The sequence below is a fragment of the Aulonocara sp. 'chitande type north' Nkhata Bay genome, linkage group LG5 (assembly GCF_057382095.1).
Source record: "Aulonocara sp. 'chitande type north' Nkhata Bay isolate Kocher_YH1m ecotype deep benthic linkage group LG5, A_spYH_male_GT1.1, whole genome shotgun sequence".
NCBI classification, from domain to species: Eukaryota; Metazoa; Chordata; class Actinopteri; order Cichliformes; family Cichlidae; genus Aulonocara; species Aulonocara sp. 'chitande type north' Nkhata Bay.
This window is the reverse complement of record NC_141348.1, coordinates 20,380,125-20,392,697: the sequence shown is the minus strand read 5'-3', so window position 1 is coordinate 20,392,697 and position 12,573 is coordinate 20,380,125. Positions and strand designations below refer to the sequence as shown.

Here is a 12,573-nt window from a genome sequence, read left to right as displayed (position 1 = left end):
AAGTAAGTTCTTCGTGGCACAGATTCAGTAAAGTGCTGCAAATGGGTTTGCTCCATGTTGAAATGAAGCATCACACAGTTGCTGCAGATGTCAGTTGCACCTCCATCATGTGACTCTCATATCCCAATTAAGCTCTACTGAATCTGCATCTGGTGACTGTGGAGGTCATCTAGGTACAGTTAACTATTGTCATGTTTAAGAAACCAGTTTGACATGACATGGCTGGTGCATTAGCCTGCTGTAGTAGACCACAGTGTACTTTATAAAAGGATGGACATGATCAGCATCATTACTCAAGTGCGCTGTTGTGTCTAAATGATGCTCAGTTGGTACTAAGGGGCCCGAAATGTGCCAAGAAAATATCCCCACACCATTACACCACAGCACCAGTCTGAACTATTGATACAAGGTAGGATGGAGCCATGCTTTCATGTTGTTTACACCATATTCTGACCCTACCATCCAACTGTTGCTCCAGAAACAGACTCATTGGACCAGGAAACACTTTTTCTTATTTTCTGTCATCCTAATTTGGTGAGGCTGTGTAAAATGTAGCCTCACTTCCTTCTTCTTAGCTGACAGGACTGGCACCTGTGTAGAGCTCAGCCCATCTGCTTCATGGTCGTGATCTTCTGCAGACATTGGTTGTGAGGAGTGGTTGAATTACTCTTCCCTTCCTACTAATATTATTTCATCATCATTTCAACTGCTGTAACAAAAGAATTTCCCAAATATGGGATAAATAAAGGAATTCTCATTTCATTCCTATCAGCTAGAAGCAGTCTGCAGCAGTCTACTCTGACCTCTGACATCAACAAAGCATTTTCACCCACAGAACTGCAGCTCACTGGATATTTTCCCTTTTTTAGGCCATTCTCTGTAGACCCTAGAGATGGCTGTTTGGGGGAAAATCCCAGTAGATGAGCAGTTTCTGAAATAGTCAAACAAAACCCCTCTGACACCCACAACCATGTCACGTTCAGTCACTTGAACTAGCTTCCATCTCCATTCTCATGCAGGTCGTCTTAATCTTGTTTAAAAGCGATGAGTGACTGAGCAATTAGACACGCATTAACCTGCAGAAGGACAGCTGTACCACTCAAATATGAAGATTCACGTTATTGCAGCACACTTTATCAGAACCAGATAGAGCAGTCAGATACAAAGTATGAAGATGGTGAGTTTGAGAAAAGTTCAGTTTGAATTTGAAGTGTGTGTGTAACATAGACTCCAATGAAATGTTTGTGCAAAGACAGGACATTAAAGCAAAAGCTTTGGGAGTACTGCATTAATCATATGCTGCTGTCCACTACAACTTAAGTTTTGCCATTCACAGTTTGAAGACAGTATGTTTTTTTTTATTCAATGAGTTTTGTCTGCATGTATGTGTGATGCATTTGAATACATATAGAAACTTTAAGGAAAGCACAGTGTCTATATACATAGTGAACAAATTCCAGGGCAAAAGATGATTGAAACCCAAGTAAAGCAACAAGATTTATAGGTCAGTGAAGGCGTTGCATCGTGTCAGGACTGTCAGCAAGAATTTCGCACATATTTATGCGCTCTCTTTGCTTTCCAACTTCCACACCTGGGTGAAAACCTACAGTCAGATGCTTTGAGTCCCAGTGTGAAAAGCAGTCAGAGGCAGCAACGGAGAAAAGCAGAAAACACTCCCTTTAAAAGAGGCTGGCAGATAAAACTGTTCATGTTTGATATCTCCAAACTTTATACAAACTAGTGTTATGGTTTGTTCTTAATTCCCCTCTGCAAATGTATTGTTTTTTGGCTATTGCCATACTGGCATCTAGCAGAGAGCTGATTTAGTGTGCAGTGCTGCACTCTACTGGTAGCTGCTCAGAAATAACTATGATGATAATAATAAAACTATCTACAATCAGAAGCATCACAGGACTGGGAGGACTTAACAGATAACATTTTTGTTTGCTTACATGGAGCCAGAAGATACGTGCAAGTCTATGCAAAATTTCCAGTTTATACTACTGGAAGGAGGACAGCAGGAATGTTGCTCCTAATCTTATTTATGCTATTGCAAATTTGGTCCTTCTGCCAACACGTCAGGAGATCTCAGGGCGCACGAGTGGAAAGTGAGTCCAACTAAAACATTAATATGAACAATTAATCAGAACACACACACACTGGCCACTCCCTTGGGTACATCTGTTTGAGCGTTTGTTAGGAAAAATATTTAATAGGCCAATCACATTCCAGCAACTCAATGCATTTAGGCATGTAGACACGGTCAAGATAACCTGAGCTGTTGTCCCGAACGGCGGAATGGGGAAGAAAGGCTACTGAAGTGATTTCCAGCGTAGCATGGTTGTTGTTTGCAGAATGGCTGTCTGAGTTTCAGAAACTGCTGCTGACCTCCTGGGATTTTCCGCAGACAACCACCTCTAGGGTTTACAGAGAATGGTTTGAGCTGCTAGGAAAGGAACAGCAACGCAAATAACCACTTGTTCCAACCAGGATATAGGGCATCTTTGAATGAATATGTTAAAGCAGGTGGGATAAAGCAGCAGAAGACCACTCTCGTCAGCTAGGAACAGAAAACTGAAGTGACATTTTAACAGGCTCACCAAACTTGGAGAAGAGACGACTATGAAAAAAAAAACTAAAATTAAAAAATATATATATCTAGATCTCAATCTAGTCGAGCACCTTTGGAATGTGGTGGAATGGGAGAGTGTGACGGAAGAGTGTGAGATGGGCAGCCAACATTACATCAATATACACCAGAACCATTGAACCTATTCAAGGAAGAATTAAGGAGAAAAAAGTGAGGTTCAACCTGTTACCAGCTAGGTGTAACTAATGAAATGGCCAGTGAGTGTGTATGATGACTATAGTTAAACTTGACTCCTAGGTTATCACACTTTAATATTCCAGAGTAATCAGCTTAAATCAATAGATGCATAATCCCCGTACACTGGCAGTAAACAGCATTGAATGGAAAGATACTCAAATGTATATTTAGTCACAAAAACTATCCTATGTCCTCTGGAAATATTTTAAGACAAAAACGACTAAACAAAGATGCTAAAAAGTCATAAGATGGAATCATTGCGGTCGCATTTGTATACGCAAATATGCTTAGATTTTTTTAGGGGTTGAACACTGCATACTGCAAAAGTACATCTTTGGTGTGACGCATATATACACACACACACACACACACACACACACATATATATATATATTTGTGTGTGTGTGTGTGTGTGTGTAATACAATTCAACAATAATTCAATGATACTCGAAAAGATTTTCAAATTCTTTTTTTATTGAATCATTAGAAAAATTACAAAAAGAAAAAGCTTAGTTGCACTTTTAACTGACAACAATGTGCAAATATACATTCATTTTTTATTTGCTTCATCTTTTTGCTTTTGTTGCTGGGTTTAATGACATCATCGTACAGCACCAATAACCATGATTTCCTAATATCTGCTTCATTGATTGCCATCAGCAAATCTTTAGCATTAACTGTTTTTTTTATCCATCACTGTATAATCTAGTTTCCTAAATTTAAAGATACAGTGCTTAACAAATGCTTTTAAAATTGATTAAGCAGTCATTGACGAAACAGAAAAACAAACATTATTTTAGAAATCCTGTCAAAAACCTACTTAAAATTAATGAATTCACTGAACTTAATTTGAGCCGGCACTAACAACTAATCTTTCTGTTGGTCTCTTTTTCTTTTAAGTGCTTTACTATTTTTTCTGAATTTTTGTAAAACAGCAAATTTGAAAATTCATGGATAACATGAATTACACTTTAGCATTAGAAATATAATTTCAATTAAAACCCTTGTCCATAATGTTGGATTAACCATTACATTTAAGTATATACCACTACTGTTTAGAGTCATTAAGAAGAAACAAATAAGAAAATAAAAAATATTTTACCAGCTGACATACAAATTAATATTTTAATGCAATTGGCACATCCCTAATGGCAACACGTGTGTACCTACTTTTGAAGTTGTTCAGTTTTTCCCAGTGCAAATATGTCATCGTGAAAAAAATTAAATAAAATGCAGACATAAAAATAACAACCTGACAGCAGGTTCTTCATCATCTGATGGCTCAAGATATGACAGACTACCTGCATTTCACTAAACTGTTTTCAAACACATGAATTTAGAGCTCGATCAAAGATAGCAAAATGTAATGAGTATGATTTAAGGTACATATGGAGTCAAAATCTTAACATGTTTTGCAAAAGGGACAAATCCCTTTTTTAAGGTTTTTCCCCATTAAGAATTCAAAACACACCTAAACTTACTAAATAATGTTAATTAATCTAAGCATTTTCACCTTACTAAGAAATGCTAGAGCTTCCCAAAAGACAGCACTTAGAAAGACAATAAATAGACATGATTAGAGGCTACCCCACTGATTACTCAAAAGACTCTCCCTTAAGATCATGATGTAGTGAAGATCCGCTGGTATCATATTTTTATATTATTTGCCCTTTATTTATTAACCCATTCAGGGAGAGCATTTCAAGTAATACAATTATTTTACCACCACATATAAAGCCAAGAATCACTACATGGGCTCAGCCAAGCAGGAACTTCAATGAGAAAGTGTTCTGTTTTTTCCCCCCTTCTCTCTCATATAATAAACAGGCTTAGTGTGTGATAACATGTCTGCCTGTGTGATAACAAAACCCTGAACAGACATTTAAGAAATTAATACCCAGTTTGATTGTAGAGCTCTATGAGGTTGGTTTGGCTGGATTTAGTCTCAAACAGGTGCAACTTTGCCCTGAAAAGTAACAAAACACGCACAATGAAAAGACATGAATTTGTATATGTCACTGAAACATTTCAGATATTGCACAAAGTGTATAATACAACAATAATGGTCTTTTAATCATTTTTTGAACTGCAACTGAATCCAAAATTAAAGATGACTTAACTAAAATAAGACTGTGGTTCAGGTCAAAGACAGACTAAGAATGACCGACGGATTCGAAAATCATCTAAGATAAAAGTTCATTTCATGTTGTAAAAATGCTGCATAACAAGGTCATCTGCAATTTCCTGTAGAGTAAGTCAGTATAGCCTCAGTAACTTTGCCAAGTGCGTCAGGTTTAACAAGTTCAATCAGGACAAAGTGCAGTGTCCTTTTAATAAAACACTAGAAACATTTATACAAAAAGACTCTCTGACCCTTACTTTTCTCCTCTTCTGTAGAGCTTTGGTTACATACACTTATCATTTTAATTATTTGTTTGAACTGTTATTTTACCAGGGTGGAATATCTGTACTGCATACATCCCAAATACCTTAAAAAAACCATGTATTCATTTGTTTTTCATTTTGGATTTTCTCTAATCTACAGAGTCAAAATTATGAAAATCTTTGAATAAGAGGTTTTAAAGGTTCAACAGTTTTGTTTCACTTGACAAAATTAAGACCTATTAACTTCTTGTTTTTGTAATCATGACTAAATATAACTGATAGTTTCTCTTTGGCAGTATAAAAATGATTTGTTTGTCAGCACTTAGTGGATTGACCTATAAAATGGGAAAGTCCAAGGAAGGTAAGGTCTCTCTGAGCCATTCATAAACAACCGCTTATCCCAAAACCATCAATTCAAACACTTGTACGCAAGTACAGGTTATTTTTAGTTTGTTGCCACTTTGTCAAGGTCTGGATGAAGACCCACACTCTCACTATCACATGAAAGGAAACTGACAGGATGACTGTCAACATAGCAGAGAAAGTTTACATCACCATCAACTGAGAGTACCAAGCTTGGACAAGCAAAATGCTTATTGGAGAAATGTTTTATGATCAGATGAGACTAAGACTGATCTATTTGGCCACAATGACGATTATTAGCCACTCCCTCGTGCTTTACTCTCGCGCTGCTCCGTGTGGCAAATCGAGCGCACCTCTCTGCATTTTGACCACGTGTCACAACAATTAAGAGCAGCGGTCCCCAACCTTTTTTGCCCCACGAACCGGTTTATGCCCGACAATATTTTCATGGACCGGCCTTTAAGGTGTCGCGGATAAATACAACAAAATTAAACTAGTACTGGTACCGAAAAAAAGAAAATTTATTCATAACGCACGTGAAAAGACCCAGGAAAACCGAGTAAACGATAAAAACGATAACAAAATAACGCTGAAAACCGATAAAAACCCTGAAAACTATACACTTCACACCTGAGCCTCAACTCTCGCGGCTCGGTACCAAACGACTCACGGACCGGACCAGTCCGAGGCCCGGGGGTTGGGGACCGCTGATTAAGAGGACCCGAGGGAAGCTCGGAAAGCTAAGCAGAAGTTATTTGGAGAGGAGAGTGACTGCCGTTGGTTGAAAAGAGAGGTAAAAAAAACTTCAGTGGTGTGGAAACATTATGGGTTCGCGAGTCAGACGTGGATCAAGTAGACATAGTGTGTAAACTTTGCTACAGTGTCGTAGCTGCACCACAGAGCAACACCGCAAAGTTCACTAAACATAGATGTTTACATTTTTCATTTATTTTTTATATTGCAAACATTTGCACTGTTATCAGTATTTGCACACTATTTTATATTATTTTTTGACAATCTTTAAAGTCATTATTCAATACATTGTTACTGTTAAATAAATATCGTCAAATAATCGAGATCTCAATTTCAGTGAAAATAATCGTGATTATCATTTTTGCCATAATCGAGCAGCCCTATATATATATATATATGAGCTTGTGTGGATTGGAGAAAATGTATGAGATGTATGCCTTACTGTGATTCCACCCTGGAAAAAGAGCAGTTCAAAGAAATCAATAAAAGCCCCAAATTACCATGGTATTCTTACTCATTACAAGTGTATTTACATAAACATATTGTTTAACCAATATTTGCAGTGGGACAATTGAAAGGCTACTTCAGCTGTCATTTTTTTCAGTGTCTGACCTCCAACCTTATTATGATTAACATCTAATACACAGAAAAATATATTTGGAAATCCCAAGATTCTTGAGTCATTGCATTAACAAAAAAAGAAGAAGAAAAGGTTTCGACACAGTCCATCCGGCAGCTTGTCATCAATACCCCAGTCAACCTTTTTTGGTTGAGGTTTACTGTCATATTTAGACTTAAATCTGAAGTGATCTGAATCTTAAAAGTTTACTTACCCATCCACCTTTCTCAGTGATCCATTTGCCCACCCGCCTGTTGAGGAATGAAGCCAAGGCTGTTTTGACATTCTCTTTCATCTCTGGGTATGAGTTTTTCAGATAAAGTCCAATAGCTGCTGAGGCCCGGATCAGCTGCATCTCTGGAGCAATGTCAGCTTTCTGAGCGACATGACTCTTACATAGGAGCTCCACGCCACGTTCAAATGCAGCCTCTGTAGCCTGGGGTGAGAGGAGGCGGTACTTTATAAGAAGCCGGAAAACAAACATCCTAATAACTCTGACCACATCCATCCATCTTCTTCAACTGACACCAATACTTTATCTCCTAAATTATCAGCATACAATAGAGCATATTATATTAACCTCCTAGGACCTGGCATCCACATACAGTGGGGCAAAAAAGTATTTAGTCAGCCACCGATTGTGCAAGTTCCCCCACTTAAAATGATGACAGAGGTCAGTAATTTGCACCAGAGGTACACTTCAACTGTGAGAGACAGAATGTGAAAAAAAAATCCATGAATTCACATGATAGGATTTGTAAAGAATTTATTCATAAATCAGGGTGGAAAATAAGTATTTGGTCACCTCAAACAAGGAAAATCTATTTCATGGTGACTCTGGTGATGATCTAACACCGAAATATATGGTTCAGAATCAAACTGGGACTTTAAGCTCTTCCCATTATCTAACATTATCTAGCTCAGCTGTTACAAAACCAAACTGGACACTGTAGATTTAGAAACTTAAAACAGTTTACAATCATCCTGCTGCTGTGTGAATAATGACAAAGAGGACATTAAATAAGGGTGTGTTTTATGGGTTTACCTCTGTTGCTGCGGTTTTCTTCAGCTCATCTAATGCTTTTTTAAAATTGGGGTCCTTATTCAGGGTATCGGCGACAGCTCTCAGTTTATCAGCGATTATAACCGGGTCAAAATCGTCTTTAAAAACACAGAGAAGCACACGGTTAATACGTTTGTCATATTAACACTGACAGTCATCCTACGTTAGACCTGCTAACAACAAGCAATGGACGAAGACACTGAGATGAACTCCGTGGGGTATAAGAGGAAATAATAATATTAGACTAAAAATGCCAGACTCAAAACGTCTTCTTCATGTTTTAATATTATTTAATGTCTGCTAGGAGCGAATTTCGACTGCAGCAGAAATAAAACAAGGAAACACTTTAATGCCAACCATTCAAAAATGAAAGCGTTCAGAGTAAGCGTTTTAGCTTACTGTGGCTAGCTTACTCGGTTGGGTATAAGAAACGTTATATTTCACATACAAAAGCTGCACTAACCTGAACTGTCAGTCTCCAAATCACCATCTATCATACGGGGCCTCGCACTGTTTTCGTCGTTAAACAGCGATTCAATTATCTCGTTTGTTTGCCACTCTACAATTTTTTCATCCGGCGCCATGGCTATGACTAACTATAAGCAGCCGGAGGAGCAATAGTTGGCTAATTTCCGGTGTGCGCCACTCCCCTCTCACCATCCACGTATCCGTGAAAACACAGGATTAAAATAATACTATCCTGCTTATGCACAAAACACCTATTATATTTTTGTGCAAACAGGCTACATTAAACGTCAAATAATGAAGTCTGTCACGTTTTACATTCTTCCTACATGTTGTCCCTAACAGAGTCTTCTGTTACAGACAACATTTTTCTTCAGGTTTTGAGGTTAACACTTCATCATTGCATTTGTCTGAACTTTGATTCGGTCACTTTGAATCTATTTAAAGGCGTACGGGAGTGGGATGGGCTGTACTGTGACGGTTGTGTTTTCTTCACTTTGAAAAATATTGCATCATTTCCTGGTGAAGAACTCAACCCTAACTAGCCTGAATCGAACAATACCCCACTCATAATTCAACGCTGAAATTAAACGTGTGAGAGTACTTCTATTTGGGCACCAAAAATCATTGGTGATGGAGATCCTTTATGGGGTGCTCAACAGGGTCGGCAGCAGACCATAGGAACTAAACAGATAACTAACTTTCTTGGATTGCAGATACAAAGCAGGAGAGTCTTGGTTTGAGGGTGGGTCAGTAAACTCACAAGATACTTTGTGATTTGTGAGTGCAATATCCTTGACATATTTCCTTCTCTTTTTTTCTCGTAATATCCGAGTAGGGTCATGCTTTTCATTATGAAACTGTTTGAACGAGAGTAACTTGCAGTTGAAGTGTATCTGCAGAAGTCCGGGTGACTTTACTGGCCTACACCCCGTCCATGCTCAAACACTCTTAAATTTCATCATAGTACCCCTAGAAATAACTATAGTGATAGCAATTATAATAATGTATTTTGATATTGTTTTCTAACATTTTCTTTTATTTCTCAACTTTTCTGTTAGAGTCGCTTCAGGTTTAAACAAGTTTTAATCCCCCGTGTTCCTGATATCATGATGTTACACTACATTCACACAGATGCTCTGCATTCTTCAGCAGTGTGGCAAGTTCATTGTGTGTTTACATTCCAGCAAGTCTCCAGAGGGCAAATGAGAAATGTGACCTGTCAATGGCCAGCGGCAGCCCATATTCAATTAGAATATTGTTATAAAGTTATTTAAAATAAGCCTTTTATTGGTAGTAAAATCTGTTTCACTGTTACATTTACCTTTTGGTGACAGGACAAAGGCTGAGGGAGGAGGACAGAGATGCAGAGAAGGAGAGACAGCAAAGAAAAAAGAAACAGGTAACAGTGGACATGCAGTGAAAGTCAATAATATTTAACAAGGTTTCTGTTTTGCTCACATTCATTGATGATGAGTTCAAATTCTACACAGAGCATATTAATTGATATGAATGGTAGGATTTACCAGGATTTCATATGAAAATCTCCAAAAGCTCATATGCTTTTGGAGATAAGTTTGTAATTACATAATTTACAAGAACAGACACTAGACACACAACCTGTTGTGCAGTTTATCTCCAGAAGATGGCGGCATTCACCTTCTGACCATGCCCTTTCATGTGAGCTGCCCCACCCTGGCGCAAACACCGTGGCTCTTGGACACTAAGACAATAGTTTGAGCAACATCTACATTATTCACATTCTTAATTACAACATGTGGTGGTACCATACATGTTAGAACATTGTGTGCATATGCATCTGGTGTGCACACAAAGCAGAATCGTTAATGCATCATCCCATACGCTGCATAAACACCAGGATTTTTAACCAATAGCTAAAATTTAAATCTCAATGCAAAACAAGGAGCACTGTCTCACAGTACACCAGCCTTTCTAGCTGTGAGTATGAGATTTGTGGACAGGTGACCATGATATTTCAGCAGAGAGCTCAATACAGTTTTTTCTGATTTATTTTAGATTAGCCCAAGCTAACTTGGGACCAGCCAACACTTTGATTTCTAAAAGACAGTGCAATAGCTGCTAAAGGCCCCTTTTTGCTTCATTTTAGTCTCATCTGTACAAGAATGATGTTGACTTTTGTGCTTATGATACTTGTTAATGAAACCACGTAAATAAAAAAGAGAAGTTGATAGAGTCACTAATTAAAGTGGCTACTAAAGAGGAGTTACCACCAGTGATTACTAGTCATGTTTTTGAGAAGTACAATCTAAAGAAGTCTACAGCAAAATAAGATTCAGCAGCTGGTAGGTTGGAAAACAGGCTAATAGTCAGAAATCTAGGCAGTGTAGATACAAAAATCTAGCAACCCCCCCTCAAACAATAAAAACAAATGAATACAGATTAAGGAATAAATAGATTGGTAATGGATAATGGATCATGGATTTATAGGAGAATCATTGAGGATAACTGGTGGTCAGAAAGCATCTGAAATGAGAGAGTATTGATTGATGGCTGTAGAACAGTGTTTATCAGTTGAAATGTTGGCAATCATTTGGAGCCAATAGCCTAAGCAAATAAATTCAAAGAGAGGACAAGAGGAAGATAGATGGAAAACCCTGTGAGTAGTTAACTGCAGGGCTTTTGGTTAAATAAGAACATATGAGGTGAAGCAGGCAAGTAATAAATCCTGCATTACAGATGGCACATTCTATTTTTTACTTTCATTAGGTACTAGAGCTGATTAAGACCATACTATTGCACATATTATGCACACAATTAGCCAGTTCAACTGGCTAATTCACACTGGCTCTGAACTTTGACTCTTTTACTCTTTTATCCAACGAAACGAATAAAAAGGGCATGCATGTTAGTCAGAAGGGGTGCACTTCCACTGTGGATCACGTGATGGTCAAAAGGATGCTGGCCATTCTATACTAAGGGTATTCTTCAAATACTATTCAGCATATTTTTCTGGTATACTAAATTGTATTGTTGTATGGGTACTGGAGCACAGCTGACATTTTGCTTTGGAGGGTAAGAGTTCTCCTGTCACAAGCATCAGCTTGTTTTCTGTGTTCATGACTGTAACAGCACAGAGATTCATTTCTGAAGCCCTTGAATCAGTGTGGAGTGGAAAGGAGAGGTTACCAATTCTTTTCAGCTTAGTCGGGATCCTCTCTTCTGGCTTTGTGTAATGAAATACCTGATCAATAACTGCTGGTGTTGTTGCTTTTCATTATTTATGCACTGTGGTACCAGTAGTCCCAGCATTTCACTGAGCATTATTCCACCTTGTATCGGCCTGTGAGAGTTTTTATAGTTTACAAAGCACATACGTCTGGTTTAAAATGGTCCTGTCTCCCAAGGCCTTTTTATCTATACGCCATCCCTTTGACCATGTATTTTGGCAGATCCACTAATGCCCATTAACTATTGGTAATTTTGATACATCTAATCCTGGGCAAATGGTAACTGGACTTGTTCTTATACGACACTTTTTTCTACTACATTTGGGTTGTTAAAGCACTTCATACATTCAGATCTATTGATGCCTAAGCAGTTTTGAACACATTGGAAAGAATAACTTGGGGTTCGGTATCTTGTACAAGGATACTTGGGCATGCAGACTGGAGCAGCCAGGGACTTAACCACCTTCTCATTAATAGATGATCTACTCTACCTTCTGAACTACAGCCACTCCATGGTAAGCTATTTCAGACATATCCTAGGAAGACACAAGACACAACTAGGGCATGCTGGAAAGATTATTATGGGAGGATTATTTCTTACTGGCTTGGGAATGCCTTGGTGTATCCTTGGAAGAGCTCGAGTTGAGGTGGTTAGGGAGAGGGAGGTCTGAGTGTCTGTGCTTAGACTGCTGTCCATACAGCCTGGACCTGGATAAACAGCAGAAAATGCATGGTTCAATATGTGTATATATGTTATACACCACTTTGCATTTATTCATGAATTATTATTAAACTTTGGTTCTCTTCCACAGTGTGTCTTTTGTCCCATATCTTCAGGATATGCTATCTGCCACAACAGGATGGCTACGCTTCCCTGAATCTAGCTCTG

General features: G+C 38.2%; 1 protein-coding gene across 1 annotated transcript; it reads right to left on the bottom strand.

The window, feature by feature from the left end:
- Nucleotides 1–3,281: 3,281 nt before the first annotated feature.
- LOC147330269 (uncharacterized) lies at nt 3,282–8,634 on the bottom strand. Its single transcript, XM_086291936.1, has 4 exons — nt 8,474–8,634; nt 7,993–8,108; nt 7,162–7,383; nt 3,282–4,793 (listed from the first exon to the last, which is right to left on the bottom strand). The coding sequence occupies exons 1-4, from the start codon at nt 8,592–8,594 to the stop codon at nt 4,773–4,775; spliced, it is 480 nt and encodes a 159-aa protein (XP_086148062.1). The 5' UTR covers nt 8,595–8,634; the 3' UTR covers nt 3,282–4,772.
- Nucleotides 8,635–12,573: the final 3,939 nt, after the last annotated feature.